Below are 23,330 nucleotides of genomic sequence, written 5' to 3'. Positions count from 1 at the left end.
CACGCTGATGACTGGCAATAAATGTTAATACTAGTTGAGGAACACAGTTTTTTGCCTCTGTTGTAGCATTCAGTGAGCCCATGTATGTATATACATGTATGTATGGCCTACGTGTATTTGTCATTATTTCTGTCTGCTCAATTCTCGTTATTGTTGTTGCTTCTGTTTTCTTGTTGTTGTTGTTGTTGTTGTTTTGGCTATTTTGGCTAATGGAAGGGAAGAATTACATGAATGTGTAAATCACTTTGTTTCAAATGGGATACTAATCCAAAAGCTGCCACCTTTAGTTTTAAAATGTATTCTGTGTTTTAACCAAAGATGTTCCTTCTTAGTCATGCCTGTGGAATCTGTGTTGAATTAATTTGCATTTTGTTATCCAGGATTGGGAACCATCTTCCCCAGTCAAGTGACAGTGGCATGGGGATGGGGGGATTCGCATAAGATGAAATAATTCAGTTGTTTGAAAAGGGGGAAATATAGACTCTGCTACTTTGCTGTTCTGCTGTTTAAATTAGCCTTCCCCCAAAAGGGAGTGGTATTTCCTCTAGATTGTAAGCTCATTGAGGGCCAGAATGGTGTCTTCTTTTTGTTTGAATTCTTAATACCTAAAGTTTAGATGGGTGTCCAACCTTTTATTTTTTCCCCTGTTGCACACTGGAAGAATAGCACATTCTTGTGTGGCCCAAGAATGTCTTGGGCCACACATTAAATACACAACACTAACAAAAGCTGACCAGTGGGGAGGGTGAGGGGGAGTCTGTGCATACTTTTTGTGATGTCTAACACAACCACGAAGCAAAAAAAGTTCTCACAAAATCAGCATGTGGCCCCCCGGGCCACAGGTTGGACACCACTGAATTCTAAACAAATCCCTGAAACTTACAAATATTTTTGAACGGGAGCCAAAATGAGCATTAAAAAAAAGAACAGTTTTAAGTATTCAGCAGTGTCCAAGTCTACATTTCAGAGAAAGAGAGAGGGAAAAAAGGTAAAACTGCGGGGACAGGGAGTTCGGAAGGTGCCCAGGAGTGGGACAGAGAGCTTCTTCCACAAGGAGAGGGAGGGATGGAACATTTTTTTCTTTAACAAGGATGTTTTAAGGCCTAGCTTTGTTCTAGGCAAGATGCAGTGGGCTGACCATCAGATAAGGATGTAAGTAAATACTCATGATTAAAAAGAATACAATTTAAGGAGATTTGGAGATTCCCTCATAAAAGCTGGAAGGGAGTTTTGATCGGGAAATCAGCAAGGTTTTTTTGCATAAAGGACCATATTATAAATATTTTAGGCTTTGTGGGTCAAGAGGCAAAATCAAATGTCTTCTCACCAAAAGCCTTAAAAGAAAAAATTTGGAAGTATAATGACACACAAATAACAATTTTCTCAGCTCAGAGTCACACAGCCCTGTTGTAGCCTGTACAATATTTTGGCCCCTGTGCTGGGAGGTAATCTATATGCTGTTCATTGAAAATTGGCTCAGTATAAATTTCTGTAAAAGAATGCTTCACCCAAAAAAGGCACTATCCGTGTCCTAGAGGGGCTAACAATTCAGCAGGGGAAAGAGCAGGAAAGTGTTTCAGGGCCTCAGGGGAAGTCGTTGCATGGTAGTTCCAAAAGAAATTTCTAAATACTTGAATTCTGCAGAGGGCAGACTCAGGAAGGGTTCAGAAGCACCTGTGTGCTTCACTATGTCGGCTGTAGGAGGACATGTGAAGAGCCTGAGGACTACTGATTTCACAAAGGCCGAGCATACATTGGCATGAGACTTGGGCACAGCCAGCCTTCCCACCTCAGTACTGAGTACCGGAACACGGGTGTCTGGGCTGTGGGTCTGCCCCACACTCAACAACCACCAGGCTCCACAATAGCAGATGCTCAAAGAAAGCAGGGCTTCGACACAACCTGCCTGGTTTACCCACATGTGGGTGCCCTCTGCTTCCAGATGCATCACTATTGCCCCTTTGCTGTGACTTCTAAGCTTGTGAATTCTTTTCCCATAGAAACTTCATGAGGTGAGGTGGATGTCTTGCACGCAGGCGCATATAGATGAGTCGCAGCAATTTATGGAGGAACAGCCCCATAGTCTGAACTGATGACTACCCAAGAATACCAGCTAGTATTCTTTATCTGCTTTTGGCTTCTTTTCCCTCTATAAAAACCTCCTTTTGTAGAAGTTCGATTTAAAATAGTTCTTACAAACCTTCTGCAGATGAATGAAAATAGCAATATGAGGCTATGGTGATAAGCTCAAGCCCTCGAGGCGGGCCTTCTGGATTTATATTCAGTCCCACCACTTCTTCACCAAGTTATCTCACGGCTCTGTGCCTCTGTTTCCTCCGGTGCAAAATGGGAATAATTGTAGGCTCTACTAAAAAGGGTTATTGGAGGATTAAATGAGATTATATACTGTGAAAGCACTCTGCTTCTCACCTAGCGAGGATTATTCTAGGCAGATAAACAGCAAGGCTAACTTTTAAAGTTGTGTTGTGTGAAGCATCTAAAAGGATCCTTTGAATGTACACTTCCTGCACTTTGTGATTCAAGGAAAATTTTCACATTATTAGGTGTAAATCTCTTTGCTTCAAATAATGTTCTAAGCAGCCTATCTTTCTCTACAATTTGATCATATTTTTAAAGAGAACCGAGTTTTAAAGGACCTATGTTTTAATGGACCTAAGCAGTTATGGCGGGTTGGAGCCCTTGCTTTGTGTTTGAGGCAAGGGTGATGATGTGTGACTCTGTCCTTGTGCAGAACAGAATTGCTTGCTTGTTTGTTGCATTTAATCCATCCAATTGGCTGAGATCTGTTGGGCATGTCTTGCATTTGCTTGCAGTTCACAAGCAGGTGGGATCATTGACCCCAGGCAGTCAACACTATTGTATTTCCACTAGCTTGGAGGAGTAATTAACCTGATTGGTTCAATTAATTACAAGAGGTAAGTTTGTTGTTATTTTTAAAGAAACTAAATTAAAAATGCAGCAGCTGATGACATAACAACTGTACCATTGTTTTAATTTCTGACACTAAACACACATCAAAACAAACATGAGTGTGGTATCTGACTTAAACACAGAACCATCTTTGAAACAGGAGCCTGTCCACACTGAACTGGGTGCTGGCCGGAGGGGCACCTTCCCTGATTTCCATTAGAGTCGCTGAGGACCCAGAGAATTAGAGTACCAGAATTCGCACAAGAAATAGCATTATATATTTAACATGTAATAAGATCCTTGGTTTCTCAACATATCTCTATTTTCACTTGCCATTTAGCTCTAGGGATTAAATCACTAAATTAAACCCACCTAACTTTCTTCCTCATTAATTTATTTTTATTTTTGAATGGTTATGTGGAACTAGAGAGAAGAAATAATCATCCTTCCCGTGACAGACATTCTGGGACATATTCAGCATTTGAGATCCTACAAAGATCTCAACCATCATTTTTCACAATCCATCTCATTTTTGACCCCCAGGAATAACGGAACACTTGCTATTTATGTTAGCCCAGGGAGGGCAGAGGGAAGGAAAGGCCTGACCTTTGTCCTCTGGCCAGTAAAGGTTATTGTGAAACAAGCAGCTTGTTGTGAGGCAGGAGGAGCCCGTCTGAAGGGCTCCTAGCTCTCCAAAGAACAAAAGCAATGTCCTCTGATTATGTGACCCAAACAGCTGGTGTTGCAGGCTTCCTATCCACGTGGCTTCTCTGCACACCGGAGAACGTCATGAACTAGGAAGACCATTTCAGAACACTGTTCTGCTCATTGAGTCTGAATTGACCCATGCAATGTCTGTAATAACCAGAGGCATGCGTTCTGTGGGTATAATGTTTATTTCTAAAATTTCTTCGTGTCTGTCTTTCTTTCTCTTTCTATTCTACTTCTGTGTTTTGAGCTTTCCTGTCTCAGTCTTCCTGCTTTTTAATCTACTTCCTTTTGTCTCTTGTCCTTTCCTCTCTCCAGAACACCCCAGCTTGTCTGATTCTTCCCCCCAAATAATCTGGAACAGTCCCGAGATCCCCCAGCGCTCCCCTCCACCAGCCACCAGGCCCTAGCTTCCCTAGGAATTCACTTTCTCCATTCACCAGCTCCTTGGCCTGTCTTGGAAAGGTACCATCTAAGGATTGCACACCAAATAAAATCTGAGAAACAGCCTCTCAGCAGGCAACCCTCTGAGATTTATCCAAATGAAGATATAGAATTTTGCACAAGCCCACCAAGCTTTTAGGAGACTTTATAAACACTGCACTTCCCTCAAACAGACCTGTTTCCTTTGCTAGGCTAAAATCAGGCTCTGCTAATTTTCTCTTGTGTTCCTTTCTGATGCCACCTTCAGATCAAGAAAACGCAAGTCATTAACAGAACCAGACTTGGATCCTGCATAGTGGACTGGGCGGCACAAATCATTAGTCATGAAGTATTTGGATATATTTTTTTTAATAATTCCCTCTTGTAAGAGTGACTGTGAAATGTAGCAAACTGACACACACACACACATAGACTTCCCAGTCTTAGGGGTTATTTCTTGTAGTAGTTACCTTTACAGCCGTGCTTTTTTGATGACGTTGCCACCGCAATGAATGAATCTGAATGTCTTGACTATCTCGTCCGTAGGTGAATGTCCTATACTCCATAATTCCCAGCCAGTAAGCCAGCTTCCTTCCTTGAGGCCTGAACATCATCACTACCCAACAATCGATGAGCCTCTTCCACCAAGTAAGCTTTAGTTTTTAAAACCTATGTCTTAACTCTTCATATCAAGTCTAAACAGGTCAGTATGAATTTGAATGTAAACATCTAAACGCCTCCCCAACTCCACAGCCTTTGCTGATCTCAAAACCAATATGGCACCTACTATAAAAACTGGCGTTAGTTCATTTTTGGTTTTGTTTTCTTCGACTGGTTTCAGCATGTGATCTTGAAAATATAACCCAGTATTTTCAGCGTCCCTCAACTTGTGACCCGGGGAGTGTTTGTTTACAAGACTTTGACTAGTCCTTACAAACTATTCATGACTTTCAGTCCCAATTTTATTATTTAATACTTTAAAATTGCAGTCCAAGTAGTATAATCCTGTTGTTTGCAATGGCTCTGTTATGTCACAAGCATCTCCCTGTAATAAAGCAACTTCAACCCATCGGGACTCAGGAACTTTCCCTACTAGAACTTGCACTTGTAGGTAACATCTCCAGATTTCTTCTGCAGTTCTTAGAGGTTGCCAGGGAAAATATCATCTTCGGGATAGAATTCAATATCCTTTTCCCCTGGTAACTATAGCGTGTGATTAATAATTATCTACCTAGTCATCTGAACTTGAAAAATTCATTTAATTTTCAGAAAGTTAGTTTCCTCATTTGTACAACAAAGTTTGAATGTCTTCATCTGTTCAATGCAAAGTTTGAACTAGAGATCATTCACACTTTTGCCTTATAATACTGTATTTAATAAGAAAGACCTGACACCACAGACATTATATTTTCACTCAGCATCACATATATTCATGAATTCTAGATCATCTCTGTTTTGGTTTAAAGATTAATTTTTCAAGCAAAAATAATCTTTAAGATTTGATAGATTTTTACAACTGCAAAATCTTTCAGGATGCAAGGAATCTGAGTTTCTTTAGATTCTTTTGGCTGTGCTTACGTTAAGTAGTGACAGTTTTCAAAAGCAGAAGAGCTCACCAGTATTTCTTTAATTCATCCTTTCTTAGTATTTTGTACATTTACCACTCTTCTCCCAATTCAACTACAATTTATCAGTGAGAAAACAAGAAACATCTTTAATATGTGGACTAACTTAAAGGAACACAATATTTGCTTCTCAGGAACCAAGCCAAACATTATGTCCTTTAACTCTGGATGACCGATTTCTTTCTTTATTCATACGCTGATTTATGGACATTCCATAACTGAATAGTAAAATTTCAGTATCACTATAAAAGCATCCTACTTGGTGCTTATATTTTTAAAAAGCTATAAAATACTTTCTCCAGAAAAAAAGATACTTTTTCCACAACAAATAACCTGACAGCCCATGTAATAATAGTAATGACTAGTTTTACCTGCAGATATTATAAATAATTTAATATAAATCCATTTTAAAAGAATTACTTTATATAAACTGTGTTCAATAATGAAAACAAATTTCTCCAGATACTTTCAATTTTCTATCCATGAAACATTGAAAAATAATAGAAAAATTATTACAGAATTCTACCCACTGAATTTTCTTAATTAATCTCAAATAGCTTATGAATGGCTTCATTGCTGATAGTCATTCATTCCACAAGTATTTCCTGTTATAGATAAGCAAACTGGACAAGATCCCCTCCCTCGGGGAGCTTACAGTCTAGTCTGGGAGACAGATAACAAAAAATAGAATAACAAAAAGGGACTAGTGTAGCATTTTAGATGATAACAGCTGCTGCGGAAAAGCCTAAGTAGAGCAGGAGGCAGGGTCTCTGAAGATGTGATGGTAACTGGCTCACAATTCTAAATCAAGTGGTTTTAAGCCCAGTGGTAGGCTTCATTGAGAAGGCAGTGTCTGAAAAGATAAGGGAGTTATCCAGGCAAGTGTGGCGGAGGAAGAGATTTGCAGGCAAAGGGAGCGGCCACTGCCAGTCCTCAGGTGGAAATACCCTGGTGGGCTTAAGGAAAAGAAGAAGGGTCTGTCTGGAGCAGAGGGAGGGAGGGGGAAAGGGATAGGTGATAGGATCAAGGGAGCTGGTGGAGCCCGATCACAAAAGGCCTCGGACACCATGTAAGGACTTTGCCTTTTACTCTGGATGAAAGGCAGACTTTGTAGGGTTTTGAGCAGAAGAATAACATTGTCTGTCTTAGGTTTTGAAAAGCTTTCCCTGGATGCTATGTATGGAATAAATTGTGAGAAGAAAGAAAGGAAGCATGAGATCCAACATAAGATTGAGTGACCTAAGGTGACAGTGACCCAGGCGAGAAAGATGGTGGCTTGGACCAACAAGGTGGCAATAGAGGTGGGGAAGAGTGTCCTGACTCTGGGCATGTATTTTGAAGATACATTTGAGGACGGATTAGATATGCCTGTGAGAGAAAGACAGCAGTCAAGAATGAACTAAAATAAAGGCTTTAACCAAGAAGGACAGAGTGGCCTTCGAGTGAGATGGGCAGGGAAGGCTACAGTACAGACAGTGCTGATGATGTTGTGTTCATAGCGTCACACAGGAAGTGATGTCAGTAAGGTGATTGGATGTGTGGTTCTCAATTCAAGAGAAAAGGAGTAGACTCTCAACATGGCATTGCAACAGTTTGACGGGTTTTGTTAATATAGAAACTAAAGACAATACTCTATGGCTCTTCATGGTTCTTAGACTTTGTGGAAAGCATGTAAGTTCGTATTTGATAGGTCCTTCTGTCACAAATGAATTGACTTGGCCTGACCTGACTAGTATAACTTGTACCCCCCACATCATAGAGTTATGTTTTTAGGTATCCCTTATGTTACAGGTGTTATAGTACTGAGCCCTGCAAGTCTTGCTGAGCCCTGCGGTTTCATTTCAAATTTATTTCCTTGTTTATAAACTATGAGAAAGCAAATTCTTTATAAAGCAACCTGGAGAACATACTGATAATTTCTACCTACACTTAGCTATTATTTTCTGACTATTTGTGAGTATGTAATAGCATTACACATTCCAGTATTGAATATATTGGTAAAAGAGCCTATCTGTCCAGCTTACCCCCTTTTTCCAGGAGTGATATGAAGACATTGAAATGAGTAGTGATAAATTATCATTATTGCTGCTTCATTCTCTAGTTTTTCTCCTTAAAGTATGAGACCCACATTTTGTGTGTGAAGGAGTCCTTCCTTTACTGTGGGTGCCTGGTGGACAGGGACGTGTGTCACTCAGCTCTGTGTGCTCAGGACCTGGCATAGTTTCCAGTTCATAGTGACGGCTAAATAGAAGTGTGTTCAGTTGAATTAAATAACATGATGCTCTTCAAACATTAATGCTCATTCTCTGATGGGTGACAGTCATGTTGGATTCAAGAAAAAGAATTGTCCAGTTGCTTTTGCTAATACTAGTTTGTGATCCATTAAAAAAATTAAAATTTAAGATTAAGATTAATGACCTGGTCATCACGTGTAAATACAGTTTTATCAATGAGTTAATTGCCATTTACAGCTAACACTTGACAGCTGCATTATCTAATAGTTCATTTTACTCAAAATCTCCTTCAACATATTAATACAATCTGCCTACATTTTTCCTTCAATTTGTCTTATAAGCTAAATGTGGCATTTCCTGGTATTTTGGCTTTCATGGGCAACATTCAACAAACCATCAGGTCAGACATAATGTTCACAAACATATATACCATACACACATAAAACCATAAATATGCCAAATATATTTTTTCATTTAAAAAAATTGAGAGTTGCTATGTCATTACCTGAATAATAAGCGTTCAACAGAATTGTTACTACGTGACCTACTCCCAAAAGCTATGGCTTTTCTCTTGTAAAAGGCTGGATAGTTTCCTTCCCTTTGCAGTCATTTCTGCTTTTTTTTCCTTTAGTGTAATGCATTTTCAGCACACTATTAATCATGCTGCTGCTATTTCCATCTCAATTTGGTGTGTTGACTTGAAAAAGCTTTGCCCATTACTGTACAGAGACACTGCTCTTCTATGTGAAGCTCAGATATGAATACGTTACCTCCAGCTCCTTCAGTTTTCAGGGCTTTTCCATCCACCTCACGTCGATTCAGCCCCTACATGTATGATGTACTGTGTCATCGATGCTTCCACCTTTTAGTTTATGTTTTTTGTTTTGTTTCTAATTCGGGAAGCAAAGGAATTGAGCTTTTCTTTACCTTGGGCTCCCTCTACTGTTTGGAATAGAGATTTATCAACAAAGGGGTATTTAGTAGTTGTTACTGCTTTGGTTTGGTTTTGGTCAGAGATATTTGGCAGCCACAAGTAGGCTGAAGATGCGCTGTTAATTTACCAGCCTATGAAAAGGATGTTTTGAAGCCCTAGATATCAAATTCTTCCATTTGCCCTCTAAAAAAGGATGGCGTTCAGTTAAGCTTGCTAACTGTTAGAGGTCATTTAAAGTAGCAGGCACAGTATTTCAGGACTGTAGTTAAAACTGGTTTTAAAAAAAGGACCATTACTGCCTCTGCTGAACCTCATCTCCCTTTATTAGATTTAGCGAAGAAAAGATCCTCCAGCATCACAGAGTCAGCTCTCACTGGAGGCCATTTCCACCTTCCATAACTATCATTTGAATAGCCAAAAAGATTGACAAAGAGGATGGAAATTTTTTAAGAAATCAATTAAGCATTCGACTCACATTAAAAATTATGAGAATATTAACATTGGTCATGGTCAAGGAACCACATTTACTATTTAAGATGGCCTACAAGACAGGGCATGATAGCTCACACATCTAACCCCAATACTTTGAGAAGCCGAGTCAGTAGAATCACGTGGGGCCAGGAGTTCAAGACCGGGCAGGGCAACCTAGTGAGACACCCTCCATCTCTACAAAAAAAAATTTACAAATTAGCTGGTCACAGTGGCATGCACCTGTCATACTAGCTACTCAGGAGGCTGAAGCAGGAGAATCCCTTGAGCCCAGGAGTTCAAGGTTATGATGAGTTATGATTGTGCTGTTGCATAGCCTGAGCAGCAGAGCAGTAACAATAGAAATTTAAAAAGTAAAATAAAATGGCCCAGCAGAGAATCTAAGTTCCCTCAGCTCTTTGTTGGAATGCCTGGTTCCCTGCCAAGGCCCCAGAAGCCAGGGCAGGCACTGTGCACCGTGTCTGGCCTTCAGCCACAAACCAACGGTGAGTTCTACCTGCAGAAGACCTGGGAGTGGTATGTGTTTCGCATGGGTCCGTAGCTTGTCCTTGATTTTTCTTTTTGCCTTTTCATTGAACACTAGACTGGGAAGCTCGCATTGACAGCCATGGGCGGGTCTTTTATGTGGACCACGTGAACCGTACAACCACCTGGCAGCGGCCGACCACAGCAGCCACCCCGGATGGGATGCGGAGATCGGGGTCCATCCAGCAGATGGAGCAACTCAACAGGCGGTTGGTGATCAGTAGGCAATGAGCTCCTCTAGCCACAGCAAAAGGAGAAGGGCAGCTAAAGAAACTCCTCTTGCATTTTTCTGCCCAGATTGTATAAGGAGACTGGAAAGTCATTAAGTATCTTAAGAAACCCGTCCACAGTAGGTACTTGGAAAGCTGGATTTAGAATTTGGTGGCAAGAGACAAGCTAAGTTTCAGTGTCATTTAAAGATGGGAAATCCACTTCATTTCTCAATGGCCCAGGCTCAAAAACAGTAGTTCTTAAGCAAGGGCCCATGTCCCCCCCACTGCTCCCGAAATGTTTACCAAGGAAGTCAGTGTTCTATGAACACTCCAGACATTATATGCAAATTTAAGCATGGATGCACATTTTTCTAGCAGACTGGCCATAAGATTCTCAAAAGGGTACAGCGTTCCAACAGTTGAGAACATACAAGGACAGGTTCCATAAGAATCCTAAAAGCTAAAATCCTAAAGAAAAAACTGTCGTCAATCACCGTATAATTTCTACCCTGGTCCCATAATAGCTATATGCCCATAAATAATAATTCTTAAAAAGCCTTCATCTTAGAAAAAGAAAGTTTGAAAAATATTTTTCGAGGATTGTTTTGTTTAAAAACTAGACCCTCACTATTGAATTTGTAAAGATGTCATTTTTTTTCTTTTTTTTTTTTGCAGTTTTGGCCAGGGCTGAGTTTGAACCCACCACCTCTGGCATATGGGGCCTGCACCCTACTCCTTTGAGCCACAGGCACTGCCCTGTCATTTTGTTTTTTAGCCTCCAAATGAAGACCTAAACAGCCTACTACCCATGCTAGTAGAAAGCATTGCCTTTGAGGCTTGTTCTTTAAGAGGAGGGTGGTGGCTTTGGTTACTTTTAGTTGCCGGGAATGCAGACTGAGACTTGCTTCAGTTATAATTACACCACATGCCATCTTAGGTTTTTGGGGCTTTTTTGGTTTTTTTTTTTTGTCAGTGTGCTGATAAAGGAAAGGTTGAGAGGGATTAAAATGAAGAAAAAAGTGAGTTTGGGGAACATACCTACTGATCGCAGACGCCTTTGAAACTTAACTGTACCAGTCACAGTTGAAGTGGACAATTTAGTCCTATTAAAAACATATGGAAACATAAATTGAGCTTCTGGTTACTGTTGTATACAGAGAAGCATGCTTTATGTGAAAATCACCAGAACTTGCTTTTATGACTTGAACATTTGGAAAACATCTGCTTTCCATTTTTCCCCCATCAGCAGCTGAGTGTTTAAGTCATTAACGGGAACCTTAAAAGATTTTTGTCGGTAGCATATTTCCCTACAATCATTTCCACCAAAACAACCATATTACAGGGAAGAACTTTCTATAACCCAGTTTTATTAGTCATGAATGCACCAAAAAATCCACAAGAAAAACCTTTCATGGTGATTGCGACAGAACTCCTACCTGCAGAAGACCTGGAAATGGTATGTTTCCACTACAGAACTCCTATAGTTAAAAATGGAAAGGACTCGTTTTACACAGAGATCCTATTGCAAGTCTATAGGCAGAAATTAGCCTTGCCAAAACAGATAAGGCAGAAACTGTTTAGCACACTGAGAAGCGGGGAGCGTACCTTCAGGCCTTATCTGCAAGACGTGCTATTTGAGCACTAAACAGAACAAGCAGTGAAACTGAAGCAGGAAGAAGTGCCTGTGTCTATGGCCTAAATATCCAGGGCGTGTATGGTGGCAGCCAGCTTGTGTAATATAAAAATTATGCCAAATCCACCTGGAAGCAGGCCCCCTTTGCAGCCTTTGATATGTAAATTCCTGTACCCTCCAGTGGAGCTGAGCCTGCTGGGAGAGGCAGCTGGACTTCCTCCAGTGGGAACTTGCTTTTGCGACATCCATCTGGACAGATAAAGAGAAAGGGAATTAGCGATTTTAGAAAGTGCTTACATCTTGTGAAAAAGCCTACTTTGTAGTGAAGGTCAGATAACCTTCAGCTAGGTATCCAGGCTTTTCAATCCTTATCTTGACCTTTTGCTTTCAAGCATTTAAAGTTTGCTGTGATTGGAGGGGATAACAGCAGCCACAGAAAGTGGACAGTCTTTTACCTCCCACATCACCACAGGCGGGGGGCACTTTGTGAAAGCCTGCCAATTAGCAGGAGAAATTTATAGTGATTGCTGGCTCACATCAATAGGAAAATATTTCTCAGTGTTTCCTTTCTGTCCCAACCAAATGATCGTGAGGATCAAATGTATTTGTGTAACAATAGCGACACATAGCCATCGTGATAGGCTGTGTTCAAACTCGGCCAGTGTTCCAGGTCTTTATGGCCTGGCCACTGCGCCCACTGCAGGGAAGTCCCTCACTGCCTGCTCCCAACCAAAACACACCTCCTCATCCTAAAGGCATAACTTGAACATCATAGACCCCATGATGCCTTCCCAAAATCCTCCACCCAGAGCCTCTACTATAGTTCTTAACTTACTTCTCTTTGTACCCCTTCCCTGCCAGCGCCTGGTGTAATGCTAGAAGTTTAATAGAACTCCATATGAGATGGCTTCCTGAGTTAACGTCTGTACTTTCAGAATATCCAGAAGTAATTGGTTCTATTTGCACAAATACATATTGACCAAGCAAAAAAGACACATATGTGTTATTTTTTAATAATCAGCTAAAATGTAGGGGTTTGAGTTATTTGCATAAAATTATTATAACTTTATAATTATAATTCCCTTAAGGAAACAGAAGTTTTAAATAGGAAAAAAGTGATCTACGGTCTGACTACCTCAAGGATTTAGCACGTTTTTAAAAATGGCACCCTCTTCAATTTCCAAACTCATGCATAATTCACACAGTAATCATGGTAATATATAGTTAGTTGCACATTCATATTTTACTTAGTACACTATCAGCATTTTCACATTTCTGTGTAGCCTTCAGATGAACATTTAAATACTCATATAGTATTCCATTGAGGGTTGTAATTTGGTTAACTTCATTTCTCGTGCTGTCGGATGTTTTGCTTATTGCTTTTATCACTATTTTTATCACTATCACCACCAATGACCTGTATCACTTCACTGTAAGACCTTGTCATGTTTCCCTAGGGTTCTACTCCCAAAAGAGCAGGTCAAGGGAGACAGACACGGTTTAGGTAATTGGCATCAACACCCGCCTGGCTGTTTTCTACATTAGGCCTGCGGTTCTCCTGGGTTCCCTCTGCCAACACCGCCACCTTCACCTCCCTCTCATCTTTGGGGTTGTTTTTACTAACTTAAGAGGTGCTCTGAGTATGTCGGTGCCACTTACATTTTACTTGATGGAGGGAGGATTGACTCTTTGCCATAAGTTTTTCTGTAGTAATTATAGTTTCTCTCGTGTGAATTGTCTATTCTTAGGCTTTTTGTTTGTTTGGTTGGTTAGGTGGTTTGGCTTGGTGCTAGAAGGTTTGGCGTTTTTTCTTGTTTGGTTCTGTGTGTATGTGTGTACTCGTTTGTAAGTTAGGTGTTCTAGATGGTTTTCTTACTAATTTCCATGAACCCTTTATATGTTACGAATATTTACCCCTTTACTACAAAAAAATAGTACAGGAGGGCATTGATGGATAATTCTCAATGAAACAGAAGACAGCGGCTTCACCCTCAGAGGCAAGGTGAGCCTCTGAGGCTACAGTCCTGCCCTCTTGAGAAATCCCTCCTCAAAGCACGGGGTGTCCTTCACCCCCAAACAGCCCCTGCACTTCAGCAAAGACCCAAGGTGGGGTCTGATACCTGGAATTTCAGGATGTTGACCCAGTAAGGCCTGAGATAATGCAGGACATGTAAAGTAGCTTGTGACCCTGTTGACAAGGTCATCATCAAATACAATCATATTTACTCACAAAAGAATTCTCTACTGTGGTCCCTTTTGGAGACTATAGCCTGGCATTCGTCTAAGCCCTGTTCCTGATAGCTTATCAGGAACAAACTACCCCAAATGCAGGGGCTTAAAACAGCAATCATTTATTATAATTATCTCAGTTTTTCATGGCTCTGGTTTGACTGAGCCCAGCTAGGCAGCTATTTCTGAGATATCTCAGGACTGGGGCAGGGGCACTGGCCAGGGCTGGAGACTCAAGTGTCTGGAGGTTGATACTGGCTCTTGGCTGGGATGTCAGCTAGAACACCTACACAGGGGACTGTCTATGTGGCCTGGGCTTCCTCACACCATGACCACTGGGCTCTGTCACAAATGGTTCCTTAACTATATTAGTCAAGGTAGCCGCAAGACCTTCCCAGGCCCAAGGGGTGAGAAGATGGATTCTGCCCCTTAGGATAGGGATAAGCTTCTGGAAGAGCATGTCAGTCTAAAAATGTCATCAAGCCACTTTGGGAAAATGTGATCTGCTGTAAGTCATTTATAGTCGCAGCTTCCATAGTCTTTGCAGGTCTCATTCTTCCTGGGGTCAAGGTTACCTGCCAGGCAGCTTCCCCCTGGTGCCCTCTGCCCTCCTGCCATGGTTGTTACCAAGGTCTGGCAGGGAGAAGACCTCACCTTCTCCACACTGCCTCATCGCAGACCTGTCGAGATGATAAATTAACACAAATTTCCTGCTATAATTCCATTACCATTCCACTCCCCCCGCATTTGGGGATAAGGAGGCCACTCGGAAATGCTTCACAGCAACTGCTTCTGACAGATGTCAGAAGTGAGTGGCAGAGCCTCTCCAGATAAAATAAAACTTACGAAAGCACTTAAAGTCTCAAGCCTAGAGGTATATAATACATACACCTAAAGAATCGTGGGACAGAGTTCAGTTTTGCCTCCATTCCCGTAACTTGAACGATCATTCAGATGAGTCTCTGAATGCTCTGGAGACTCCACTGAGAATCTTCCTCTGTAAGGGCAAGGGAAGAATGTGGGGCGCTGGCCTGCAGAGACCCGCCGCAGTGGAATCTCATCTATGCCACATCGTGTCCCCTCATCTCCACCTTGGATTGTCCCTGGGGACCTGGTTATTCCCTCCTGCTTTGACTCCCTCCCTCCTCCTCCTCTCACCACTCTCCCTCCACCGCTCGTTGCTCTCCTGGGCAGCAGACTCACATAAGCGGGATTCCCCTGGACAGTGGGGCTCACCTGAGCTGTAGGACCTCCAGGTCAGCACCTTCCCTACCCCTCTCCTACCCTTCTGCCTCCCTTCTCAGTCTGCCTACCTGGTGCCAACAGAATGCTGAAATTAACAATCGTTTCCTCCCTTTCCTTCAACCTCCATGCCAAGACATGCCCCAAATCCAGTTGAGCCTGCGGGTAAAGTTATCACAAATTCTGCCGCTGAATAGCTCTTGAATTTGTTCCCTTCCTTCCTCCAGGCTGTGCCCTGAGATAGGGAATCAGCCTGTCATCCCCTGCAGTGCGCTGTAGGAGGCCAAGGGACATGGGAAGGGGACAGAGGACCTGCTTGGAGGGAGGAAATGGGAGCTGAGGAGAGAGGAGCTAGTCCTCTGGATGTCTGCTGAGGAAACAGCAGGAATTAGAGTGGACTTTCGAGGACAGGGAGGTTTAGGAAATGTCTGTGATAGTCTAGTGGCAGATAGAGCTGACCGTAGAATCCTTACCCTCTGCAGGTACCCCACCATCACTACCACCACCACCACCAGCAGTGGGCTTCAAAGGCAGCCTGACCTACATGCCCAGCCCGATTCAGGCCGATGGCATCCCTGGCCTAGACTGTTGTGGGAGACCTAGCTGCTCTCAGCGACTCCAGGGTCCCCTCTTCCAATGCAGTCTCTGCACCAGTGCTTGTCCCCAGTGTGCATCTGACCCTGCCTCTCTTTTATAGCAGCTACCTATCCCTGAGAGGAGAGCCATGCTTCTCAAAGAGTGTGCCTGGGCCAGCAGCAACACCATCACCTAGGAACTCAACCAAAATGCAAATTGTTGGGCCCTACGTTAGACCTACTGAATCAGTGTGTTTTAACAAGTCCTGAGGCTGGGGGGCCTGTGGCCTTAGAGAATAACATCTAGACTGTTGCTGGGCGTCTGGTAGGGACTCCCTGCCTCCCTCCCCGCTGGTCTCCTGGCAGGCCCGCAGATCCTAACTCCACCAAGCTTCCCCGGGCTCGTCAAGGATGCGCCCTGCTTTGACACATGTTGTTTCTCTTCTGAAAGTGTTTTCTCCCAGAAAGCTCCCTGACAAGTTCATACTGCAGCATCAAAGTTTACTAACCTTAGGCATCTCTATGTCCGAGTCCCCACACATCTCTGGCTTGTCTGCAATAGGCTTTCAAATTGCTAGAGTTACGGTTTCTGCACCATTCCCCTTTTGTTGCCTTTCAACGCTGTGTGTTCAAAGGGCACGTCTCACGGTAATCCTCTCTTTGCCCTAAACGCCCAGCACGGAGCCTGCCCACACTGGAAGAGTTAACAAATCCTCAGTTCCTGGCAGGGTGGCTAGCTGGCCGGCCAAATGACTAAATCTCCTACCTGGGAGGAAAAATAAAATGAACCTTCGGATAAGCAGAAAACATTGATTTGTTTGCCAGCGTGCTACCAAGTATCATATTTCTACAATCTCTGCCCAACCGTATCAATTACCTGTCAAATAAAAATAAGAGCAGAACCACTATTCCAGTTTGTAGACTTATTACAACAACACAGAGGTAATTTGTTGTTTTAGTTGTAACGTTTTCATTTACTTCCTACACCTTTATTTTAGACTTAGCCTGATTTCAATACAGGGCACGGGCTGTTTTGTATGATTAGTTGTTATTTGTGTTGATTTTTAAAAAGTCACCATACTTAAAATTAATCATACCTTACAAAACAAAGAGACCTCAAATACTCTAGAGATCCTTGTCTTATTGTTTGGAATTTGAAGAAGGGAATTTGAAGCATTTCTTTCCTGATACTCAAGACAGTTCCTTACAGATTTCTCCAATTTTCTGATTCAGAGCATCGGCCCCTGACAAGCAAACAAACAAAAGTTAACTCCTATCTTTCTGTTTCCTAATGAAAGGTATCAAAACATTCAGCGAACCATTGCAACAGAGAGGCCTGAAGAAGATTCTGGCAGCCAAAGCTGTGAGCAAGTGCCAACAGGAGGCGGCGGAGGTGGAGGGAGTGACTCAGAGGCCGAATCTTCCCAGTCAAGCTTAGGTACCAGGGAAGGGTCCCCAGACACCTGGCATGGCATCCAGTGGCTATGTGACAAAGGTGTGCAAGCCCCACCCTGCCTCCCGGGTAGCAATGTATCCAGAGTAACTAGAGCAGAGGACCAAGGTGAAGGAGCAAGAGGCATGCTTGGTGCCCGCAGGGGAAAGCAGACAGAACAGAGCTTCCCACCAGGGAACTTGGAAGGAAAAGTGGATTCACAGTGAAGGGGATGCCACCACCCTGGCTCAGGGGTCTGGAAACAGGAAAGTAGGTGAATCTGGGATGGGGCCAAGTTTGCCATGGTAATTGTACAGCAAGGCAACTGTGTCAGTGGCTTAATCGTGTGTTATTAAGTAAACGTATTTGTTGATGTCCTAGGGATTTTCCACTTATAAATAAAAATGCAATAAAAATTCAATCCATTTCAAGAGGCCATGTGACAGCCCTAGGAATAATTACTTGTTTGCATTTAGAATAAAATTCAGTTCCCCTGAGGAAGGAACCCGAGGGGAAAGAGGTTTTGGTTCTGCACACATCTGAGAGTGCACAGCTGGCATCCACCTGGGGCTCTGAAGCTGCCCAACTGGAACTCAGACGAGGTTGTTCAAAAGGCATGAGGCTGCCTTTCACTTTCTGCACCTGTAATGGTAGAAGACTATCGCAATGACATCGTAATCATCCACTTTCTGTTTAAACCGAGTGAGTGACGGCAGATTTATTTGACAAGAGAAGTCTCAGAGAACAGTCTAGGCAGGCAGCACAGGGATTCCAATCCTGCCAAATTTCAACTGTCAGTGGCAATTTGGAACAATGGACGTTGTTGTGTGATTTTACAAATGCACATACACAACAATTTTATTGGTAATGGACTTCAGTCTGTTTGTTTTACTAGGTGTACTAGTTTAGGTTTTTTGTAAATAATTATTTCTTTCTTCAAACTTCTGAGAGAGATGTGGTGTGATGGTCAAGGAATTAGAAACAGGAGGAAAAAGAAACAGAAAATGTATTTCCAGGTTCAATATTAGATTAGTTGGCATTTACCAAGTAACAAACCATCCCAAAATGTAGTGGGTTAAACTCACAACCATTCATTCCTCCCCCAGTCCTATGGTTGGCAATCTGAGCTGAGCCATCAGCTGTTACATCAGCTGTGGACTGGTGGGTCTGAGATCAGTGGGTCCGATTACCCTGGAGTGGCCTGTCCCTGCCCGCCACGGCTTCTCATCCTGCAGCCGGCTAGCCCAAGCTCTTTCCCACAGTGGTGGCAGGGACACAGGAGACAAACATATCTCTCTTTTTAAATTTTTTTAAAACTTATTCTTGATTATTATGACGACATAGTAGTTGTATGATTTTATAGTGTAGATGTGATGTTTTGATACAGGCACACAATGTGAATTACTCAAATCAGAGTAATCTAGGGTATCCATCACTTCAGGGGTTTAACATTTCTTTGTGTAGGAACATTCCACTTTTACTCTTCTAGCTATTTTAAAGTCGTTTACTGTGGATTAGAATCACTTCGTTGTGCCATAAAATAGTGTTCATTCTACCTGACTATATTTTTGCGCCCATTAACCATCGCCACTTTATCCTCCTTCCTTGCTACCCATCCCAGCCTCTGGTAACCATCACTCTACTCTCCGTCTCCATGAGCTCCATTGTTTTAAATATTTGGCTCCCACACGTGAATAAGAACACTCAAGATTTTGTCTTTCTGCACTTGGCTTCTGTCACGTAATATTGTCCAGTTCCATCCATGTTGTTTCCAATGCAGGATTTTATTCTTTCTGTGGGCATGTAATATTCCATTGTGTATATGTAGCACCATTTCTTTACCCACTCATTCATTGACAGACACTTAGGTTGATTTCATATCTTGGCTATACTGACTGATGCTGCAATAAACATGGGAGTGCAGGGATCTTTTTGATTTAGTGAATTCCCTTAGGATATATATTCCCCAGTAGGATTGCTAGGGTGTCATGTGGTCGTTCTATTTCTTACCTTTTTTTTTTTCTGGGACAAAGTCTCACTCTGTTGTCTGGGCTAGAGAGCCATGGTTTCAGTCTAGCTCACAGCAACCCCAAACACCTGGCTCAAGAAATCCTCCTGCCTCAGCCTCTTGAATGGCTGGGACTACCGGCACCCACCACGACACCTAGCTAGTTTTTCTATTTTTAATAGAGACAGAGTCTCACTCTTGCTCAGGCTGGTCTCAAACTCCTGAGCTCGAGCAATCCACCCACCTCAACCTCCCAGAGCGCTAGGGTTACAGGCGTGAGCCACCATGCCCAGCCTGTTTTTACTTTTTTGAGGAATATCCATGCCCTTTTCCACAGTGGTTGCACTAATTTATGCCCCCACCAACAATGTATGAGGGTTCCCATCTCCATGTCCTCGTCAACATTCATTATTACCTGTCTTTTTGATAAAGCCATTCTAGCTGGGGTGAGGTAATACCTCATTATAGTTATGACTTGCATTTCTCTGATGACTAAGGAGACTGAGAATTTTTTCATATACCTGTTGGGCATTTGTATGTCACCTTTAGAGAAAGATCTCTTCAGATCCTCTGCCCACTTACTAATCAGATTATTTGATTTCTTTTCCTATTGAGTTGTTGAAGCTCCTCATATATTCTAGTTATTAATCCCTGATCACATGTATAGTTTATAAATATGTTCTCCTATTCTGTGGATTTGTGTCTTTATTTTGATTTTTCCATTGCTGTGCAAAAGCTTTTGGGCTCAGTGTGATTGCCTTTGTCCAATTTTGCTTTGGTTGCCCATGCTTTGGGAGTATGACTCAAGAAGTCCTTGCCCAGACTGATGACCTGAAGTGTTTCCCCAATGTTTTCTTTTAGTAGTTTCATAGTTTCGGCCTTGGATTTGTCTTTAGTCCATTTTGGTTTGATTTTTGTATGTGGTGAATGATCGGGATCTAGTTTCATTCTTCTGCATGTGGATACCCAGTTTTCCCAGACCATTTATTGACGAGACTGTCCTTTTCCCACTGTAGGTTCTTGGTATCTTTTTCAAAGATAAGCTCACTATAGATGTGCGGAACTATTCATGGGTTCTCGATTCTGTTCCATTGTTCTCTGTGTCTGTTTTTATGCCAGTACCATGCTGTTTTGGTTACTACAGCTCTGTAGTATAATTTTAAGTCAAGTAATATTGATTTTAGTTTTGTTCTTTCTGTTTGGATTGACTTTGGCTGTCCTGTATTTTAGGGTTCCATATAAACTTTGAACTTTTTTTCTATTTCTGTGAAGAATGTCAATGGTATTTTGATGGGGATTGCATTGAATCTATAAATAGCATTAAATCTGTAGGTTGCTTTGTGTAGTATGGTCATTTTAACAATATTTATTCTTCCGATTCATAAACATAGAATATCTTTCCATTTGTGTGTGTGTGTGTGTGTGTGTGTGTGTGTGTGTCCTTTTCAACTTCTTTCATCAATGTTCTATAGTTTTCATTTTAGAGATCTTTCACTTCTTTGGTTAAGTTTATTCCCAGGTATTTTATTTTATTTGTAGCTATTGTAAATGGTATTACTTTCTTGGTTTCTTTTTTAGATTGTTTACTATTGGCATATAGAAATGCTACTGATTTTTGTAAGTTGATTTTATAGCTTGTAACTATGCTTAATTTGTTTATCTGTTCTTTTAGTTTTGTGCTGTAGTCTTTAGGTTTCTCTAGAGGTAAGATCAGATTGTTGCAAACAAGGATGATTTGACTGTCTTCACTTTTCAAAGCAGATGTCTTTATTTCTTTCTAGATTGCTCTAGCTGGAATTTCCAGTACTATATTGAGTAACAGTGGGGAAAGTGGGCATCCTTGGCTTGTTTCATATCTTAGAGAAAAGGTTTTTAGTTTTTCCCCATTCAGTATGACATTAGCAGTGAGTCTGTCCTACACGGGTTTTATTGTGTTGAGGTAAGTTCTTTCTAGAACCAGTTTTTTGTAAACTTTTATCATGAAGTTATATTGAATTTTATCAAGTGGTTTTTCAACATTAATTGAAATGATCATATGGTTTTAGTCTTTCATTCTGTTGATATGCTGTGTCACATTGATTTGTATATGTTGAACCATCCTTGCATCCCTGGGATGAATCCCACTTGATCATGATGAATAATCTTTTTAATGTGTTGTTGAATTCAGTGTGTCAGTGTTTGTTTTCTTGAGGACTTGTCATCTATGTCCATCAGAGATGTTGGCCTATAGTTTTCTTTTGTTGTGTTTATATCTGGTTTTGGTATCAGGGTGATATAGGCCTCATAGAATGAGTTTTGAGATTATCCCTTCCTCCTTGATTTTTTGGAGTAGTTTTAAGAAGAATTGGTATTGATTCTTCTTTGAATGCCTGGTATAATTCAGCAGTGAAGCCATTGGATCCTCAGCTTTTCTTTGATGGGAGACTTTTTATTAATGCTTCTATCTTCTTACTTGTTATTGGTTTATTCAGGTTTTGAATTTCTTCCTTGTTCAATCTTGCTAGGTTGTTAAGTTTAGAATTTCCAATTTATTGGCATACAGGTACTCCTCATAGTCTCAAATAACCCCTTGAATTTCTGCAGTATCAGTTGTAATGTCTCCTTTTTCTTCTCTGATTTTATTTATTTGGGTCTCTGGCTAACGACGTGTTTATTTCATTTATCTTCAAGAAAACGACTTTTTGTTTTGCTGATCTTTCGTACTTTTTAAAATTTCATTTATTGAAATTATTTATTACGTTATTTATTATCTCTTTTTGTCTCCTAATTTGGGGGTTTGTTTGCTTTTATTCTTCTAGTTCTTTGAGATGCATTGTTGGATTGTTTATTTAAAGCTTTTCTACTTGAAGTGGGCACTTATTGTTATGAATCTTCTTATTACTGCTTGTGTTGTATCCTATAAGTTTTGATATGTTGTGTTTTCACACACACATTTGTTTCAAGAAATTTGTTTGATTTTCTTCTTAATCTCTTCATTGACCCACTGGTCATTCTGGAGCATATTGTTGAATTTCCATGTATTTTTGTAGTTTCCAATGTTCCTCTTGTTACTGATTTCTAGTTTTATTCCATTACTGTCCAAGAAAATACTTGGTATGATTTCAATTTTCTTTTAAGTTTTAGGGACTTGTTTTATGGCCTAATAGATGGTCTATGATTAAGAATGATCTAGGAGCTGAGGAGAAAACATGAATTCTGCAACTGTTGGTTGAAATTTGCTGTATCGACAAGGTCCATTTGGTGTATAAAGCAAATTAAGTCCAATGCTTCTGATTTCCTGTCTGAATGATCTGTCCAGGGCTGGAAGTGGGTTGTTGAGGTCAACAATGATTATTGTATTGGGGTCTATCTCTCTCCTTAGCTGTGATAATATTTGATTTATATATCTGGATGCTCCAGTGTTGGGTGCATATATATTTAGAATTATAATATCTCTTGCTGAATTGACCCCTTTATCATTACATTATATAACGACCTTCCTTGTATCTTTTTACAGTTTTTGTCTTGAAATCTATTTTATCTAATAGAAGTATAGTTACTACTGCTCTATTTTAGTTTCTATTTGCATGGCAAAATTTTTCTTCATTTCTTCATTTTTAGTCTAGGTATGTCTTTATAGTTGTGTATTTTTTTGCAGATAGCATATAGTTGGTTGCTGGTTTTATTGATCCTTCAGCTATTCTGTGTCTTTTGATTGGAGACTTTCATCCACGTATAGTCAATATTATTGATAGGTAAGGACTCACTACCGCCATGTTGTTATTTGATTTCTGGTTGGTGTTTTGTTTTTGTTTTTTTGTGTTCCTCTCTTTTTTTCTTACTTCCTTCTTGTCTTTCCTTTGTCAAAAGTGATTTTCTTTGGTAGTGTGTTTTAATTTCTTTTCTTTTTCATTTTTTCATGTATCTATTGTAGGTTTTTTGATTTTAGGTTACCACAAGCCTTTCAATAAACATTTTATAACCAGTTACCTTTTGTTTACAAAAGGTTTGTTACAACCTTTTGTTACATTTTGTAAGCAAAATGACAATTTTGCTTACAAACAAACAAGCAAAGAGAAATCTAACAGAAATTCTACCCTTTAACTCCATCCTCTCCTACTTTTTAACTTTTTGTTGTTTCATCCTTATCT

At 40.9% G+C, this 23,330-nt stretch overlaps 1 protein-coding gene across 6 annotated transcripts in view; it reads left to right on the top strand.

The window, feature by feature from the left end:
- HECW1 (HECT, C2 and WW domain containing E3 ubiquitin protein ligase 1) overlaps window positions 1-23,330 on the top strand; it is a 458,920-nt gene that overhangs the window by 331,849 nt on the left and 103,741 nt on the right. For 4 of the 6 annotated variants that reach the window (XM_053608465.1, XM_053608463.1, XM_053608464.1 and 1 more), the window contains 3 exons: window positions 4,609-4,710; window positions 9,928-10,078; window positions 17,059-17,198. In XM_053608465.1, the coding sequence (XP_053464440.1) occupies window positions 4,609-4,710; window positions 9,928-10,078; window positions 17,059-17,198 (393 nt within the window). The remainder of the gene's footprint in view (window positions 1-4,608; window positions 4,711-9,927; window positions 10,079-17,058; window positions 17,199-23,330) is intronic. The other 2 variants (XM_053608468.1, XM_053608467.1) reach the window with 1 other exon arrangement.

This window comes from Nycticebus coucang, chromosome 11 (genome assembly GCF_027406575.1).
Source record: "Nycticebus coucang isolate mNycCou1 chromosome 11, mNycCou1.pri, whole genome shotgun sequence".
NCBI lineage: Eukaryota > Metazoa > Chordata > Mammalia > Primates > Lorisidae > Nycticebus > Nycticebus coucang.
This window is presented reverse-complemented; position numbering and strand designations above follow the sequence as displayed.